Raw genomic sequence first — 20,448 nt, 5'->3', positions numbered from 1 at the left:
ATACAAAGCTCTCTTACTGGCTTTTTTTTTTTTTTTTTTTTAAATAACAAAATTAGGCCACAGTTAGCTAAGCAGAGTGACCTGATTCGTGCTGGATCAACATGTTATCAGCTCGAGGTTGTCACTACAAAGTAAGTGTGGTGAAGTCTGCCTGTTCCAACTAAAATCAAAGCAGTCTCTCGACATACAGGAGTGCTGAAGTCAGCAGTTTCTGCAAAGTGGGTCTAAATGCAGACTGAAAGATCTCTTCTGTGTATATATGTAACTACCAGTGCCAACCTAATTATTTATAATCAAATGCTTTTTGTCGTATTTTTACTCAGGAGGACATGAGAGAAAACAGTTCTAAGTGATTTTTTTGTTCTTTGGCTTCTCCTTATCTATAAAAGATTGGGCTTTGTGAGGTATATTTAATGTTTTCTCTAAAGTAGGCCACCTGAGAGGTCCCATGGAGTAATTCACTTTGCTGAGTTAGCAGACGAGGCCAATGGACAGAGTCAAAAAAGATACTGCCAACTGTGAAGCGAATGAATCAATACCAGTGCAACTGAATCAGTTTGCTTCTTCCGATACAAGAAAAGCAATAGCACAGATGCAGTATCTGACATACAGATTTAAAAAACAAATATAAACACACACACACACACACATTGGGTTGGCTTTTATTGGAAAGCCTAGATGCAATCTATAGTTATCAATTTGTGGAAAATTCAGGACACATATAAAGTTAAGAAGGCAAATTAAAAGAACAATACAAATCAGACGAAATATACATCTCAAAATATCAGGATAGCATTTTGACTGGCATTGCCTAAAATACTTAGAATCTCCTTTTTTTTTTTGTAATATGCTGCTTTTAATTACGCATATTTTTTCTTTAAAAAGATCTTTTGTTTATATATTCCCCAAGGTCACTATTTCCTGCAGGAGCATGTCCAGATCACAAGTCTTTTTTAGCAAGAAATAGGCTCATTATACCTACTAACAAGGCCACTAATTGGCTTGATTTGACTTTATCTAAAATGATCACCAACAGATACTATAATTTGTTGTTTATTGGTGCCAGAACAAAGGAGAAGGAACTGGTACGTGTCAAGTAGAAGATATATTTCATTGTTGACATCTTATACAAGCTTTTCATATTCAAACAGAACAGAAACATTTGACATAATTTAGAATATGAGCCTATTTCAACAGAGAGCACTTACAGCATGCTAAATACAGTGCTGTGGAAGAGCCACCCAACAGAACTGCAAACACCTAGCATTTTACATCTTTAAAAAGAATACGTAGCTCAATGACACGCCTCTGGGGTCTGACATATCATCCTCTCTAAATTTAGGGCCCTCAAGACTTCAAGGGTAAAAATACTAACAACTAATCTGTGCTTTCATTCTAATAGATGATTAGCATTCATTATATGTGTAATTAGTTCTGTATGCTCTACCAAATACACACATACAGTAATAGCACTGATACTGTAGATTCGGTAGCGACTTGGCTGGGAGAAATTCAAATCTGTTTATCAAACAATCCTAATGTGCAATTTAGAGTATGTAATACCATAGACTCTCAGAATACAAAGCAGTTAGAAAACTATTTTTATTACATCCACTTGAACCATTCATAGTTAAGACACGTTCACTTACTATGTTTTGTCATTATAATACATGGATAGAAATACTGTGTATATTTCAATGAACATCAAAAAACCCCAATTTTGTCTCATCTTAAAAATATTTATTTTTGTGGCTGAATTTAGTGCTCATGAGAGTAAAGCTCTAAGAATGGTTTCAGCCAAGATGTAGAACAGATGCCATAGATGCCACCATAGGCTTCCTGTAAGGAACCAGCTGCACACTTCAGTTCTGTCCTGCAGCAAATGTACTGCGCCTTGGAGCAGAGCACGCCAAATCTATGCAGTGGTGTGGAGATACAGACTAGGCACTAGAATTGGACCTTCCTCTCCATCCCCAGGTTCAGTGTTCACAGTAATGGGATTTGATCTGCCAGCTGAAGGCCAGGAGATGAACCTACTGAACAGCCTGCCTGCCTAAAGAGCAATTCTGTAGCATCAGGTCAGAGGTACACTTCTTCTATCTGGAGTTATTAACATCTAAAAGAGCTGTATTTATACAGAAGACAAAGTTGACATAACTGGATGAAACTACATAATTTCTTCTTCTTCTTCTACATACAATTTGCCAAGCACCTGAGACACTATTCTCTCCATTGTGAAACAAAGCTTCTAAAAAAACAACAGAAACCCCACCTGGTATGAATAAATGTCCATTTATTACGTTAGGGCTGGAAAAAGACAAGGAAAACCCAACCTATTAAAGTCTTCCATCATAATAAACGAGACTTATTTGGTTACTGTGCCTTCTAACAATGACTGATGAAGTGGCACTGGCCTGGGTGACAGGAGAGGTACGAGAGGGGAGGGAGCTGCGGTCTGATTCAGCCAGCCACTTCGGAGCGTCCCATCCTATCAGCAGAGTGATAGATGCACAGCTTTAAACCTAATACAAAAATATTAACACTTTTGGACATTAGTCATCACTGTTATATCTCTACAATATAATCCTTTATACTGTACAGCTATAACATAAAAGGTGCAATTCCTTTTTCTTTAAAAAAATCACACACAGCACATGTTTTTATCGTTTTATTTTTAAGTATAAACTTTTTTAAACACTTTACATAAATTAACTCCTCTGAGACTAATATTTGATGTACAGTAAATTGTAATTCATATAAAAATCCATAAACAACTTGTCTCACATAATTTACAAAAAAATCAGGGTTTCCTTTGCTTATCTGCAACAAGGATTCTACTTGCCATTTTCCCCCCAAGGCAAACCATGTTAGCATTGTAAAATCCATTATTAAATTCCCATGGTAGCATAAGTAAGTCACTTGTGCCAATGTCCCTTTAGAAAGCAGCACAGTTTAAAGCAGTTGGGTTGTCTATAAACAGTAATTTTTGCCCCACGTTTTAAAATTAACAGATATATACCACATCCTATGCAGTGAGAAAGAGAAAGAGAGAGAGAAAGAGAGAGACTACTTCTTGTAAGCAAAGGTCAACAATTCAGTAATATTTGGAAACACTGTATGGGTCTGTATCTTAATTAAATACAGTGCCTCAAAGGAACAGACAGCCTGTTGCAAAATCTGTAGGCCTTTTTCTTTTCTTTTTTCTTTTCTTTTTTCTTTTTTTTTTTTAATACTTTTCAGTCCCACTTGAGTGCAGCGATATGCATATGTAAACATATTCTTTAAAGCAGATCACCTTTAAGGTCATTGAGAAAAAAAAAAGTTTTGTCATTAGCAGTATCATTCTTCTGGAAGGCGCTCTCTTCATTACAGAGTCTGTTTGGATTGTGCTACAGAAAAAATCTGAGCAAAGATGTAAGCTTAGGCTCAAGTAGTAATGCAGCAAAACAGTTTGGTCTCCTTTTTAGAAGACACTGGTACACAGTCTCTTTGGCAGCCTGAGCTAAGCCAGTGTGTTACCTCTTTCCTATCTCACTTTGTCTGAGGAACTGTATGTTGTTAGCGCTGTCTGCTAATTCTGGATATTGCTCCACAGAGAGTACATAGTACCCATCGTATCCTTGTACCTTTCCAGCACTTAGCAACTGCCTCTTTTCTCCTTCTGTCCACAACCGGGCGCCTTCCTCTCCATCTCTTACTCTCTGTTGTTCTCTGGCCCAGGCACTGGAAAGAGCTCTTTGCCTGGCTTGCTCCAGTATTCGGGCCTTTTCCTCATCCAGTGTCATGCCATAGCGGACGTGAAGCGCTAAAGCACCGTATTGCATTTCAACATCAGCAAACCTACGAGTCCTGCCATTTACCACAGTGGTGGACTGGGAAACCGTGACATTGATGCCATTCTCCAGGGCCTTCCGCCCACTTGTCAGCCTCAGTGTCCCAAGGTCACTCTCGGGGGAGGTGGTCTTGATAAAATAGTGCGTGTCCTTTCCCTCAATGGTGAAATGCAAGTTTTCTAGGTAGTAGGCGTTGTTCAGAACAGCTGCCACTTTTATGCAGTCCTCATTTGCAATGTTGAGCACGTTTGTTTGCACTTTGCCTTGATTGACAGCAAGCATCACCCCTTTCCCAATCAGAGACTTCACTGTAGCAAACCACAGCCATGACTTCTCTCCACTGGATTTCCGTCTGCTGACCTGCACTTCTGCCATCTTTCCCAGGGAAAGGAAAGCCTTTGCTTGTCTCGCCACTTGTTGTTGCACTCCAGAAATTGGCTGTAAACAAGAACAGACAGAAGTTTTACCAGCCATCTGTAGCCCTCTAGATGCCAAACAGCCAGGCTTTCTTGGTGTGCTGCCCGTGGACGACAACAGGATATGCCACAACTGACAGTGCCAAGGAGTTAATTAAATCTACATACTGCTTGTTCTGCTGAGTTACAAGAGTATTTTGTTTGATAATGTACAGTGCTTTTTCTCTTTGTCTCCCCGAGAACCTGCACAAAAATAAGATTTAACTTCAGAGGCTACTTACTGGGCTGCACAGGACAGACCTTTGCAATACTAATACTTAATATGGGTAAGAGCTATCTTACTACAGTGTCATCTCATCCTCTGAGGTTGTTCGACTATGATTCCTGTCTACCATGAGCCTATCCAAACTGAGGAGATTTTTGCAGGTCACAAAGCTGCGCTTTAGAACAGGAACAAGCCCTTCTTTATGCTGAGTCAGGAGATAGAGTCTCTCAGGTAGCTGCAGTCTAAGACCAAACTGCAGGGAGGCTCTCATAAACCCTCAAGCGGCTAAAGGAAGGAGGGGAATCAAACTGTAATGATAGTCTTTACAGTAAAAGAGAAGGAAGCAAACAGTACAGAGCAGTGAGGTGGAATACTAGGGACTGATGCCCTTTCTTGCAAATACCTGCAGAAACAGGGGACATGTGAAAAGGCTGTGGCCAATTCAGTTCTGTGAGCTTCCATTTCACTCCAAGTATCGGCATGCTGTCAAAAAGAGATGAGCAACTTCTCCCCCCAGAACTTCAGACAGGTGCAGTCCTGAATACAGCAGAGTGCTTTGTTGACAACTAGCAAAGACAAGGGGCAATGAATGAAAAGAACCAACGGGCCACAACTGACAGTGCCAAGGAGTTAATTAAATCTACATACTGCTTGTTCTGCTGAGTTACAAGAGTATTTTGTTTGATAATGTACAGTGCTTTTTCTCTTTGTCTCCCCGAGAACCTGCACAAAAATAAGATTTAACTTCAGAGGCTACTTACTGGGCTGCACAGGACAGACCTTTGCAATACTAATACTTAATATGGGTAAGAGCTATCTTACTACAGTGTCATCTCATCCTCTGAGGTTGTTCGACTATGATTCCTGTCTACCATGAGCCTATCCAAACTGAGGAGATTTTTGCAGGTCACAAAGCTGCGCTTTAGAACAGGAACAAGCCCTTCTTTATGCTGAGTCAGGAGATAGAGTCTCTCAGGTAGCTGCAGTCTAAGACCAAACTGCAGGGAGGCTCTCATAAACCCTCAAGCGGCTAAAGGAAGGAGGGGAATCAAACTGTAATGATAGTCTTTACAGTAAAAGAGAAGGAAGCAAACAGTACAGAGCAGTGAGGTGGAATACTAGGGACTGATGCCCTTTCTTGCAAATACCTGCAGAAACAGGGGACATGTGAAAAGGCTGTGGCCAATTCAGTTCTGTGAGCTTCCATTTCACTCCAAGTATCGGCATGCTGTCAAAAAGAGATGAGCAACTTCTCCCCCCAGAACTTCAGACAGGTGCAGTCCTGAATACAGCAGAGTGCTTTGTTGACAACTAGCAAAGACAAGGGGCAATGAATGAAAAGAACCAACGGGCAAGTCTAAAATATGCTCAGTTGGCATTTCATGTTTTACCATATCTGGGGTGTTCTTATTGAAAAGGTAGGTGTGCTATAAAGGGGAGGAAATAAGAGGTGCAATTGTGAGGTGCAAAAGCACAAGATGGAAAAGCTAGAATAGGAGAATCTGTTCAAGAAGTTTATTTTGACTTAAAAGCTGTATGTAGCCCAGTATGCCAGATGCACTCTTGGTAAAGAGAGAGGATAGCTGGGGAATGGGACCTGCCAGCATAACTGCTGTGGTTGGCCAGAACAGCTAGAAGAGCAGAAGCAGCTAGCAGGAATGGTTAGCTAGCACAGCTAGATAGCTGGCAGCTCACATTATGGGGTCAACTGGTTGGGATGAGACCTTATAAGTGCACAGAATAGGCACATCTTATCTGTCTAACCCTGGGTCTTAACAGCTACAAGCTGTGAATGAGCTAGTATTGATGGAAGTGGGAAGCAGACAGCTGCCCTAGCAGTTGTCTCAGCAGGAAACAGATTTAAATAGCTTTGGCTGCACTTTTGAAAAGGAGTACTTAGTTTCTGTAGATGATCCAGTTTATCTTCCAATTGACCCCTTCTCCCTTCAGTAAAGTACTGTTTAACCCATTTGATTCATTGCTGACAAATGAGGCAAAAGCCTGTTTATTTTTCCCAAATTTATGGGTGGGAGACCAAGCAGGAGTCATTAACAGACTCCTACAACCTTAATTCAGCCTTGCTGCTAATCAAAGCCTGGCAAAAGGCTTGCAAAGGCTTCTCTGCTCTGCCATCAGGGCAGCTTTCTGGAGGGGACAGTTCCTGAGGGAATTATGAATTGACTTGGACTCTCAACTCTTCCTGAACGTGGCAGATTCCTGTCTGCACTTGCTAACACGTGTGGATTTCAGCTGTTGTAAATCCTACATGAAAGCTATTGAGCACAACATATATTCTAGACAGCATGCTCATCAGTGAGAGCAGCGAGATGCTACAGCAACTTCATAATGACAAAGTTTGTTTATTTTTAACATGTATCGTCAGAGCTCTGAAGCAAAACCTCAGAGCTCTGTAAAGCTCACTCACTCCACAGCGTTTCAAAGTACTAAGTGGTTTGTGTGTTTACTTCTGGCTCCTGGTTGCATTTGCTTGTTCAACAATGAATATCATAGTCACAGCTTCTTCCTACCTGAGAATTTCGAATCTTTGTTTTCCTCCCACTTCTCTCTCTCTGTCATGTCACATGCCCCTGGCACTTCTCATGTCGTTGAGCTCCTTCCTGAAGATTTTTGACAACTAGCTGTCTGCTCTCATCTCTTTGACCAGACTGGTTCTCTTCCTGGTGCACCTTTGCTGGTGTTAGTGGATAATTGCATTCTTTAGCCTTTGAGATCTAAATAAACAATCTCTGATAGTTCTTCACAGCCATGCCTGATGACAGGTCTCTTATCTCCTGATACAACCACCTTGCCTGGAGTACCTGCAATGCTCCTCCTTCACTGCTTCTACTGCTCATGGGAGACACTATTCTCATGCTGTGCTCTAAGGTCTTTCCCTGTTACTCAATCCCTGGCTATTAAAAATATATATATAGCAGGTCACTTCATGCATGCAAACTTAGCTTCCATATGCTCCCTTCTGCCGAGCCACCCTTCTCATGATTTTTTGTCTGAATTAGGTTGTAAGATTCTTCAAGATCATACCCTCTTTTAATCTCGTAAAGTTCTCAATCACAATTCTTGTAAAGAGAGATCTGCTTTTGACTGCTTACAATGGGAGTACCTGTTGTACTGTCTCTTAACACTTCCTTCTTAACTGAGAACTGTAGGATTTTCGAGGGCATAGGTCTTTGATCAAGTCTGATTTGTAAATATAATTTTCTTAAATAGAAGATTTAGATTTTAACGTCCACATTTATTTTTTCCATTATTTAAAACTGTAGCAGGTTTTCAGGACTGAAGTTCATTTTTCTCCTCCCAAAGAACTTCATAAGCACCTGGAGTTTTGGTTTTATGTAATGTAATGGGTTTTACCTCAGGTAATTTAATTTTCAATATTTTATCTTTACATATAAAACGTGGTTAATATTAAAGAGAAGTAAAATTGTAGTGGTGCCCGGTATGCATAATTTATATCACCTGTTCTGTTTATTTCACAGTCTATTTTTACTTCAGTGTTCAGTTTCTGCCTTCAGGCAGAGTGTTAGTACAGATCTAATCTCTGTAGCTTCTGCTATGAAACTTAAGACATCTTTAAAGGGTCTTAAACTTCTTTTCATTGATTATTGTCTTTCTGCATTTTTATTATTGCTGAAAGCAAACAAAAGCTTATGTAAAATGGTACCTAACTTAGCAAATCTGTAAGAAAAAACATCATCTGTAATTTCTTAAATTCTTTTGAAAGTAGATAAAAATTACAGGTTTGAAAAGCACTGTTCAGATTTAATTTAGCAAGTAACCCTGTCAGGATTATCCATGCCTAATAAGATCTGAATAGAAGGGAACATTCTGTCTTGTTTCCTTTGTATGTTTAGTTTTGTTTCTTACTGGTATGTCCTCCCATTGCTGGCTCTTCACAAGTTCATAAGAAGGTTCTGTTAAATCAAATTTCGGAACAGGGAAACCAGGAATGGCATTATGCAGATGGAAGCCGAATGTCACCAGCCAGCTGTTAACATCTGAAAAAGAATTATTAAAAAACCAAGAGAAAAATGTTAGAATTGTTCTATATTTTGCAATCATACCATTTTTACATGGAATAGCTTTTGGCATAGTTGATTTCCTTCTGTAACATGAAAATTATTCAACAGTCTTCATTTTGGTATGTATGGATTTGTGCTACAGCTAGAATAGCAAGCCTATACAGAAAACTTGAAGTTCTAAACTTACAAGAAAACTTCTGTCCTATGTAAGAGTTGCACTATGCTTGTTTGAAAGGCGCTGGAGGTTTCAGCAATTCTGAAGGCCTCTGACTTCCAGAACAACTATAGGAGCACAATTAAAGTGAGATTTCCTTCTAATATAGCCTAAACTAATTGGGATTTCATGGTCAGGCTGAATGTGCTTTATGCAGCACCTTCATCATCAATACTGTAAAACAAAGCAAAAAAGAAAAAGTACTGCAGAGCACATCCTGTCCTTTTGTTACATATGTTTTATTGTAATGTCTTCAAACTAGCCCTGAAATAACACCTATATGGTCCATTACCTTTTAAATGAATTGGCAGATATTTTATGTTGATTCAAGAGAAATCTCCCCCTCTTCAAGATGAAGTTGGACCAATGAAATTAAAAGCTAATGAAATGTATTACAGTTGCATCAGTAAGCAGACAGGATAAATTATTTATGATACATTTTATGTTCTGTTAAAAATAAATAAATTAGGGATGCCAACAATTAATTAGTTAACAATTGTTGGGCAAGAATGGGTGCTCTGCCTTGTTTCTGTCTTTCTACCCTATTTTTCCCAAATACTAAGCTTAGCAGAAGTTGGCAGAGCACTCCTTACCAAATCTAGTAGTTTTCATTTAAGAAAACCCCAAATAAGTGGAACAAGGACCAAATTTTTCAAATGTTGAAAGAATAAAAAATATTTACCTTAAAATAATTTCTAACCTTTCCAGATAAATGATACGCCTTATGAGCCTTTGCATCTAAAACTGCCAGTCAGCCAAATTACTAATTGTAATTATAACCTTATATGAGCAGTGTGTGTCCATGCATTCCATACATCAAAGATGTTAAGAAAAGTACTAAGACTGTATTTTGAGGGCAATTTTTGAACTAAAAGTGCATCATTTTCAATGCCACAAAGAATTGTGATTGCAACTGCATCCCCTACAGCACATGCTGCTAAAAGAGGACAGATTCAAAGGTCTGTTATTATGCTTGCTCCCAGGCAGTGTGTTACCAACCCTGTTAACAGCTGCTGTTTGTTAAATTAATGCAAACCCACTTGATTCCCAGGACGCTTTTCTGAGTGGTAGTCTCACAACTTTTAAGGAAGTGGGGCTGAGCCCCTCCTCTAGTCTGACACTGTGTAAAATATTTCAGATTATTTACATCTATTCAAATACGAAAATTCAAATGTATCTGAGCCATGCATTTTTCAGAAACTTCTGGTGGCGTGCAGTCAGATTTTTTTTTGTATGTAGGGTAATGGAAAACACTACACATCACTAACTCTAAACCCACAAAAAGCACATAGGTTCCCTAAGAACTCAGTTATACAAGTGGCACATTAGCAGCTTTTTGTTGCCAAAAGAGAAATTCATACTCCTTTTTCTATATCCTACTCCTCCTTCCCTGCTTCTGGCTGTGTACTCATTACTTTGTGCTGGCCCTTGAGCTTATTGAACTTCTCTTATTTAGCCAATTTACATTAGCAGCCTTGCAAAAACCTACCCTTCCAAATACCAACCAACTTCCAGTGAATATTTTCTGCCATGTTAATGAGTTAAACTGGTCACAGAAAGACCCCTCCTGCACTTGCTACCTTACAGTCTCACTCCCTTGACTTGTTTTTTTTGGTCCTGTCGTGGTTTAACCCCAGCCAGCAACTAAACACCATGCAGCCGCTCACTCACTCCCCCGCCACCCAGTGGGATGGGGGAGAAAATCGGGAAAAGAAGCAAAACCCGTGGGTTGAGGTAAGAACGGTTTAATAGAACAGAAAAGAAGAAACTAATAATGATAATGATAACACTAATAAAATGACAACAGCAATAATGAAAGGATTGGAATGTACAAATGATGTGCAGTGCAATTGCTCACCACCTGCCGACCGACACCCAGCCAGTCCCCTGAGCGGCGAATCCCTGCCCCCACTTCCCCGTTCCTATCCTGGATGGGACGTCACATGGTATGGAATACCCTGTTGGCCAGTTTGGGTCAGGTGCCTTGGCTGTGTCCTGTGCCAACTTCTTGTGCCCCTCCAGCTTTCTCACTGGCTGGGCATGAGAAGCTGAAAAATCCTTGACTTTAGTCTAAACACTACTGAGCAGCAACTGAAAACATCAGTGTTATCAACATCCTTCGCATACTGAACTCAAAACATAGCACTGTACCAGCTACTAGGAAGACCAGTTAACTCTATCCCAGCTGAAACCAGGACAGGTCCACCAATATGCCCTTTTTACTGCTTAGTAGCCCAGAGACATGAAGGAGCCTGACTCTAATCCACATGTGTGCTGGTTTTGGCTGGGGTAGAGTTAATTTTCTTCATAGTAGCTGGTATGGGACTATGTTTTGGATTTGTGCTGAAGGCAGTGTTGATAATGCCCAGATGTTTTTGTTACTGCTGAGCAGTGCTTACACAGAGTCATGGCCTTTTCTGCTTCTCTCACCACCCCACCAGCAAGTATGCTGGGGGTGCACAAGAAGTTGGGAGGGGACACAGCTGGGACAGCCGACCCCAACTGACCAAAGGGATATTCCAGACCATATGACATCATGCTCAGTATATAAAGCTGGGGGAAGGAGAAAGAAGGGGAGACGTTCGGAGTGACGGCGTTTGTCTTCCCAAGTAACCGTTACACGTGATGGATCCCTGCTTTCCTGGAGATGGCTGAACACCTGCCTGCCGATGGGAAGTAGTGAATGAATTCCTTGGTTTGCTTCGCTTGTGTGCATGGCTTTTGCTTTGCCTATTAAACTGTCTTTTATCTCAACCCACGAGTTTTCTCACTTTTACCCTTCTGGTTCTCTTCTCTATCCCACTGTGAGGGAGGTGAGTGAGTGGCTGTGTGGTGTTTAGTTGCCGGTTGGGGTTAAACCACAATAACATGTAAAGAGATTCTCATGAATGGTCTTTGAGGGGTTCTTACTCTTGTACTTGCTCAAGGAGTCTAGTTTTTTCATTATAAGAGCACTGGGTAATGCGTAACAGCATTGGAAGGAGAACCTAGGGCTCCTCTTTCCTCCTCCAATGCACTGAGGTCTCTAGCTGAGGCACCTTGTGTTACAGTTCAGTCTGTATTCCACTGCTACTCCAAAATGTACTTTGGAAAACCCAACTCCTCTCATACAGAGATGCTCTGAATTATCTTTGTGGGTCAACGGTCTAATATGAAAGCACCATAAGGACTGTGTAGGGCATGAGGTTTAGGTTTAGGTAACTAAATCTGAAAGCTAATAATGGCCTGTGGATGTTAATCTTTTACGCAGGTACCTAAATCAATGTCTAAAGCTAGATGAGATATTTTCAAGATCTCCCATTTGCTATTTCACTACTCCTGATAAGCGCGTTTGCTGTAATCATTCTCATTGTTAAGTGCTTAATGTTTCCTCATAAAGAACTTTCCAAATAGGACATACTTAGGTACTTCACCAAAACCATGAATTCCAGTCTAAACTGGATGTCTATAGGTCCAGCACCCCCAAGCCAAAATCGCTTTGTTGATCTGGTTCTAAACGCCAAGTACTTTTCGGAACAATTATCTTCCCCTAGAATTTCTTTAATCTTTCCCAGACAATATCCTCAGCCTGTAACCCAGATAATCAGATTCCAGATGATAAGAACACAGAAAGGTAAATTTTGGAGCAAGTGGGAGACAGTATTGCAATTAAGTAACTTTCTTTTACCTGTGATATAGTCCTTCACATCATGTATTTTACTGGCTGGGTTGTTATTTCTAAACATGTACAAATTAAATGGAGCTGGATCCTTCCCAATTCTCTTCCAGATTTCGATATCAGGTGTTGTCCACCGGCCTGCCAGTATGTCATAATCTCTTTCTCCGAAGTGGACTAGCTTGGTCAGTGGGTCATATAAGCCTCCATGGAATCCAATTACCAGCTGGAAGTCAAGGTTAGAGTCGAAATAGATCTCTCCATAAGCAGTGTATTGAATTTGTTTAAGCATGAGACCATTGCTACTGAAAACAGCCAGTGGCGTCCCCGTATTGTCTGATGCAATGTAAAACTCGTCTCCACTGCTAATTTCCATGGCAAAAAGGTGTCCTTGCAGATCATAGTACAGAGATGTGATTTCAGAACTTGAGTGGTTATATACATGAGTTATCCTGGTTGGGTAAGTAAGGTCTGCGTAAAAAAACTGGAGATGCTGTCCAAGGCTAGTTTTACTGGAAACTCGTCGCCCAAGTCCATCATAACGGTAAATCACTGTCCACCCACTGCCTTTGCTATAAACTCGAGTAAGAAGGCCCTTTGAACTGTATTCAAAGATTTCAGTACCCCTCTGACGCAGAAATCCATCTTCATCTAATCGGTACTGAACATCACCTAGTCGCGTTATTCTGTCTCTCAGGTCATAGCGAAGTGGCGTCAAACGGGCGCTGCTACTGGGGTTGAGCAAGTGGAGGTTGCCATTCAGGTCATAGTTGTATCGCCACATTATTTTTTCATTCAGATAAACTGTCTGGAGCTGACCGTCTACATCATATTCGTAAGCATATTTTGTGGTGTTGGCAAATGGCCCGATCTTAATTTCTCTTTTTGTCACTCGTCCCATGTTATCATACTGAATTGTAATCCAATACATTAACGACCGAAATATTTCATACTGAATTTCCTTGATGCGGCCATGTGCATCAAAGTGTTTTGTGTAGGTCATTACAGCTGTCGAAATGATCTGGTTAATATCATAATATATAACTCCAAATTTTCCAAATTGTTCAACTTTGCCAGAGATATCATCAAACTGGTAGAGATCAATAGGCAATGGGGTTTCATTGATGACACCTTGCATGCTAGTCACTCTGAAGCTATTGTCATAGCTGTAGTCAAATCGGGCATTTACCATTCCGTCTTCGCTAAAGCGGAAAATCTGTCTGTCAATCAGTGGGCCAATTTGCCTGTATCTAATGGTGCAGATAAAACCATCGCTTTGGAGGTTTACTGTTTTCAGGACTCCTGCTGTCTCATCGTAAGTAAAGCTAACTCTTGTGCTATCATATAAAATTTCTGAGAGCTTGGTCTGCCGTCTGTACTTGAATAATACTCTTCGGCTTGTCCCCAGGAAAGCAGTTTGAAGGAGCTGCCCTTCTTCATTGTAGTCCATTATAACAGAAGCATTACTTTCTGGGGGGTTGTATATATTCCGGTAATAGCCAATGGAGCGGATAGTCTGCATGGTATGACGAGCAACACTGGGCATGGTGACAGCAGAAAGCCGATCCAACAAATCATATTCGAAGATATACTGCCGTTGGCTATGAAGCAGAAGAACCATTGACTGAAAATTAAGAACAGATTTTTACCATGTGACAAATGGTGGAGTACCCCCCCATATACCGATACTATTTCTCCACAAAAATGTGACATTCCCACTTGAGAAAATTATCTCCTTTTTAATTGAGTTATCCTTGACCTTACATGTTGTTAACATCTCCCTGCCTAATTTACTTGGATGCTTAATTGTAAGGGGTTCTGTAATTAGTAGTTCCACATTCATAATTTGCTACTTGTTATGACTGTATCACTCTTTTATCAAGCACTCACAGCTAAACAGCAGATTGTCAATGGATTCAGATAAGTCATGTTTAATATGGGAAGAAGTAAAACTGTCTTAGAGCCATTAACTCACGAGGAGAACAACATATGGGAGATACAATTTCTTCCCTACAATTAGAGATGAAGAATTTGAATAGCCTGAGATTCCAGAGTACTGTGTTCTTGTTCTGTAAGCTTTTAAGACATAGGCAAAACAATTGTTTGATTATTTTTATCAAAAGGAGCTACTTGGAATTATTCTGACATTTTTCTGATGCATGGCTATTATGTATCATAGGTCTTGATTAAATTATGTCTGCAATGACTAGTAAACAGTATCTGCTGAGCAACAGCTTCAACAGAAATATATTTAAACCCCAGAAAGAAATGGATTCTCTTTTTGCATAGCAGGCATGAGATCTCACAAGGGGGATTTTCACAGATATTTCTAGAGGGAGAGCTATCATTCAGTAACTGTTATATATAATGAAGATTCCTAATCTTTTGCCTATCGTTTATTTTGATGCTACAACATATAGCAAGTACAAATTGACAGGTGTAACTATTTAGAAACAAGAGCGTTCCTTGGTAGTGAAAAAAAACAACAGTGAAGAATTTACAAACAATTTATTTCCAACTGAATTCCACTGCAGTGATCTAGTCCCTGTACCTTGTTTTAAGTGTTAAGATAAAAGGTAAATACAGATGCTTCTTGTTAGTCGGTGGCCTAAATAATTTAAAACCACATCAATTCCTAGCAATTAGCTACAGCGTGATTACATATCTATTGTATAAAACATTCCCCTAGGAATCACATGTTGATACTTAGAGTAATTGAAATGTGCTTCTACTTCCTATTTTTGCTTTGTATGCAGCAGTCAGATGCTGCAAAATTTCAGCACATTCCAAGCATTTTTTAAAAACTGAGTGTTCTTTACCTTTTCCAAATATGTGTAACTCCAAGTTTTCCCATCAGCAAACACTCTAGACACTATCCTTCCCTGTCCATCATACTCTATTTTTTCACTAGTCGTCCCTCGCTGTATGCTGCCTATTTGACCTGTGGATGAATAGGTAACATTGACAGCCATCAGCTTGCTGCTCGGTAGCCACAGGGTGGGGTGCCCTGATGTGTCGTAGGCAATCCTCAGCAGAAATTTACGGTGGTCATCGTAGATCTTTTCTGTCTTTGTGGTTCGATCAAAGTCAACTGAAAGGAGGTTTCTGCCATTAACCTTTTTAAAGCAAACAAAATGACACAATAAATCATGCTGTTCAAACCCTAGCCACCTATTATTTCCACAAAGCTAGCTATTCTTTAAATACCATTTACAATGATTGATTTGCTGTGTGCGTAAATTATTTTAGCAACTTCTTGATACAAATGTAAGGCACTATATTAGCATCTACTTTAGAAGGTCTCATTATATGAAGACATGGCCCAGAATTTGTTGCAATGTGTTCTTTCTTGATGCTTAGTCAACTGTTAAGAAAATACTGAAAGATGTGCACTGAAAACTTCTGTAATAAGTGGGGCCGTTTCAGCAAACAAACTACTTCTTTTGTAGGCAGTCCAAAGTATATCTAGCAAATTATTGTCAAAACATTCCCAGCAACTGCTTGTCCAGTTCGTAACAATCATGCTAAGAAAGAACTGAATCCTAATCCTCCACAGCAAGTATTTTTCAAAACAGTAAATACAAAATTAAGATCTTCAAAAGCATGTTAAATCTTCAAATTAAGATTAAACAGTTTTTAGAACACAGACTTTCCCCTTCTGCATCAAATGGAAGTTTAACTCAGTATACTATCCACTGCTGCAATGTATTTATGGGGCTGAAATCCTTAGTAGAGGATTATGTCTTTTGCCTAGTTAACTGACCACTTAAAGCCATAAATGACTGGAAGATTACTGAACCACTGAAAAAGTTATAAATTCTTTGAAGTTTATAACTATTTTGATTTGAAATTAAAGCCTTAGCCTAGATACATTTATGTTGAAAACCGTATTTTTTATATATGTAAATGATAGTGGTGGATAGTGATTTGTATACAATACTTTCACATTGAAATCCCCCTCACCCTTTCAGTGTTGTAAATACACTAACTTTCAGTTTCATTGAATTGGCTCTCATTTTTGTACTTATGAAAGGAAAATGTCTGGTTTTCTTTTCCTACATTGGTATCTTTGCAATTCTCTGTTCACCCTCTGCATTGAACTGTATTTTAGTGTTTTCAAACAGGCCCCTAGGATTTCTTTGTTCATCTGTAAACCCTTTCTGTATCTGCTGTGTTTTTTTAAAGTTATTCCAGGTGGGGGTAAAACACTGATAACTAAGATTTTTCAACACTGTATTTTGCTAACATTTGGCAAGTAGGGGACAAACGGACATACAGCTAGGTGTATTAAGATTTTTTTTTTAATTCCTTTTCAAGTACTCGATGTATACGTTACAAAGAGGTGAAGAAAGATGGCTAAATAACATTCACAAAAGAATAAGAGAAGAGATATCCTGACCAAAGAAATGACTGGAGGATTTTTGCAGTTTTGAGGGCTGCATGTTCAAAAATGCATACATCATGGATGTTGGTACTTACACCCTAAGGCTGATAAGCTTCTAAAAGATCAATATAAATTAGATTCATTATTATTGGCATGAAAGATATTAAAGTACTAGTGAAGGGTCACAGGCAAATACAAAAAAAAAATCCTACAAATGCTCAGTTTTGTTTATGTCTGTCTATCTATCTACATTACCTTTCTCTTTTTTAATATGAAATCACTGGCATGAGAACAATCTGCACTATCAATTTAGGAACAAAAATCATGTTTTCATGTAAATCTTCTAAGTAAGGAACGCACAGTCTAGCAGATGCAGAATAGCTACTTTATCTATTTAATGAGCCATCAAATGTTATTTAAATATACTTTGAAAAATCAATGCTACAAAACTGATTCTAGAAGTAGGTTAAACTGAACTATGAAACATTCTCATTCACTTCCTTTTTGTCATTTTTTTGGGACTTCTTCATTTTCAGGTAGTTTTCATTTAAATTTTCCAACATCTAATATGCACTCATTTGCCTAGTTTCACTCTTAAATCTTGTTTAGCTTTTATTTCTCAGCCTCTCCCACACGTGCCTGCACTCATCTCTGTGTCTCCCTGCCTGTTTTGCTTCTTTGATTTTTCTCCTTCCCTTTCTCTCCATCTTCCCTTCCTTATTTTACATTTAATTATGATTTTTATTAATTTTGTTGTCTACCTCTCAGGCTTAGACACTGAAGTGAGAATGGGCACTTCTGATTTCTGAATTGGCAAAGAGGGAAGGGTGGTTTTATGGTTAAGGCAGATGTCCAAGCAATTGTGGTTAATTTCTTGGCTAAGCACATCCTTCTGGTGTAAATTGCAGCAAAGTACTTAATCTGGCTGTCTCACTGCCTTATCTGCTAAATGGGATAATAACATCCCTTGCCTTCTCACTTTCCATCTGTCTGGTCTGTGTAAGGGCAGGATGCAAGGGGAAAGAAAGGAAATGCCTCTTTCTCCAGCCAGATTCGTGCTTCCAGATTCTGCTGACAGAGCTCTTCCATTCAGACATGCGAGCTTTTGGTGAAATTTTGGCTGTGCTTGCATAATCTCGTAATACAGGTGGCAATTATAATAACAACGAGTTTTGGTGATATAGCTTCTTTCATTGGACAGTATGGGGCTGGAATAACATATGTCAGCTAAAGTACTGCCTTCAACTGAAGTGCTTCTTAACAACAGCTCTGCTACCAAAATGCTTTTACAGCAAAACTTGAACGTGTTTATTGTGGCTAAGACAGCCACACTCCAAATATATTTGAAACCTCTGGGTTTCATTATGATAAAAATAGTAATTCAGGAAATTTTCAATGAAGAAACACTTAATGACACAAAGCTGAGTCTCTTGACAGTCCCCACCTACTGTCCTGCTACGTTTCAGTAAGTTAGGTGTCCATCTATCCTGCTCTGTTTTAACACCTGTTTTTCTTTCCAATGAGAAGCATGAAATCTGACTGTAATTCCTCCATTAGGAGTAGGGGTATATTGCTGTGCCTTACAGAGAGATTCAAGAGGTAATGTGAAAACTGGGGACCTCTGCAGAGCTTAGAGCATGTCAGGTCTCAGGAGGAGGCAGAGCAAACTCCTCCTTTGAGCTCCCTCATCTATGTTACCCATCTACTCTGGGTGCACCCCTTGAGACAGAGCTCATACCAGTTCCTTTATTTGAGACCCTTGTGAGTGAGGGTCTGTCTGGCCTCAATACAAATGCCCTAAACCCACTCTTTCATATAAAGGACTGTCAGGACCTCTGCCAAAGGCCAGCCTACAGACCAAACATACAGGTCCGGGGACAAAACTAGGTTATCGATCAGTTACAAAACAAGTCTAACAAAAGTAAGATTGACAGAGGATGGTTGAGTTAAGGGAGGGTAACGTAATTCCTAATTAATTTCTTTATAAAGAATACTAGTAGTGGGTAGAACTAATACAAGATAGAAAACCAAGAGAGTACCTGAGAGTGTACTTTGTAATGTTAGATACTGCATACACATAATGCAGTGAGTGTCATATATATATTTACTGGCAATACATTTTGTCACTGTTTTTTGTCTACGTTTGTCTTCTTTGCAGCAAAATGTTACTGACATATCTGTAGATGGAAATGATGAGCTTCCTAAGTTATTCCTGTTCTTTCTGTTGTTTTCTTTCTCTACTTTCCTACATCCCCGAACCCACTCCAAGTGACATTTCTGTAGTATCTTCCCATGTAAATCAATTTCAAAAAACCTTCCCATTTTTTTTCTTTGCTGCCAAGTTTCTTTACGTTTTTTTTTGAGACATTTTTCTCTTATTAGCCCATATTCTCCGCCTGCCCTAGTTCTCCCATTTATGCATACGCTTTTAATTACTACTGTTTTATTCTAATCTATAATCTCTCACTTTCCCCTCCATCTTGTTAAATCATTCCGTCTTCCGTGCTGTTCCTTTCTTCTTGTTAACTCTTCCAAATTAAAGTTGCCCATGACATTTGTTTCACCTCCTCTGCACTTGAATGACAAAATTTTGCTTCACTTTTGAGAGCTGGACTCATGGCAATTTGTTTCAATGCCAAAACCAAATGCCATTGGTGTGGTCATTTTATTTTCCCTTGGGCTTCTTTCACAAATGAATTGGCAGGTATATTATTCCACTGTTCTATGTAATGACCTGCCTATGAACCAGAACCACAAGGATGAGCTCCAGAAACATGGCTTCCTTTTCCTTATGCATGTAAGACAGCCATAGCTAGGTACAAGTATGTTGTTCTTAAGCAGCAGCTACTGTGCACAGTCATTCTTCCTTCTTGGAAAAAATCCATTCTTCTTGCAGAGCAAGCGGTAGAGAGGCATAGAAGGTGTATGACAGCATTCCCTCTTTTCTTGTCCCAAGGAAGATATAAAATATTGTAAGATTTAAAATGGCATGTTACATCTTAGAAGTTGAGTGGTCTGAAATTACTTACCTTCACTTGACATATTGCCTAGGCCTTATTTTTAAGAACTGGGTTCAGTTCTAATACTAAGTCAGACCTCTGATCTGGTCTTGAAATGGTCTCCTGGCAACCCAATTTTAAACGCTTAATCTATGTTGTCTTTACCAAATGGCTGTCATAAATCATAGTTTGCTTCCTACTTATATTTCACCCACTGTATAGGAAGAAGAAATGCCAACAAAATGGTAAAGACATATGTTAGAGGAATATGCTGTACACATGCACACACAGTTAAACCCTTTCTACCATAAATAAGTATTAGTACAATTTTATTTAAAATAAAAAAGAAAGAAAATCCTAGGACTGTGCTAACTTAAGGTAGAGTAATTTAAAACAAGATTCAAAATGAGGTGTGTGAATTCAGTACCAGAAACAAAAACAATGAAGGAAAGCAGAAGATTGTGCTTCTATCCCAATTCATTCTAATGCGTTCCGGGCTAACAATAACAGTTTAAAGTCCACAGAAAAGAGCAATTAATAAGGAAGAACAGCCAATAAATGAAGTAATAAAAGCAAGTACTTCCAGCTCTACAGTAAGCTTGTCTACGGTAAATATTCTGTGGTTGTTGGATGGCAATACCT

General features: G+C 39.3%; 1 protein-coding gene across 17 annotated transcripts in view; it reads right to left on the bottom strand.

Annotated features, from left to right (window-relative positions):
- Positions 1-646: 646 nt before the first annotated feature.
- Positions 647-20,448, bottom strand: part of TENM3 (teneurin transmembrane protein 3) — a 641,819-nt gene continuing 622,017 nt past the window's right edge. For all 17 annotated transcript variants that reach the window (XM_052779556.1, XM_052779554.1, XM_052779572.1 and 14 more), the window contains 4 exons: positions 15,243-15,539; positions 12,436-14,047; positions 8,400-8,530; positions 647-4,271 (listed from right to left, as the gene is read on the bottom strand). In XM_052779556.1, the coding sequence (XP_052635516.1) occupies positions 3,516-4,271; positions 8,400-8,530; positions 12,436-14,047; positions 15,243-15,539 (2,796 nt within the window). In that variant the 3' untranslated portion in view covers positions 647-3,515. The remainder of the gene's footprint in view (positions 4,272-8,399; positions 8,531-12,435; positions 14,048-15,242; positions 15,540-20,448) is intronic.

Source organism: Harpia harpyja, chromosome 2 (genome assembly GCF_026419915.1).
Source record: "Harpia harpyja isolate bHarHar1 chromosome 2, bHarHar1 primary haplotype, whole genome shotgun sequence".
NCBI lineage: Eukaryota > Metazoa > Chordata > Aves > Accipitriformes > Accipitridae > Harpia > Harpia harpyja.
This window is presented reverse-complemented; position numbering and strand designations above follow the sequence as displayed.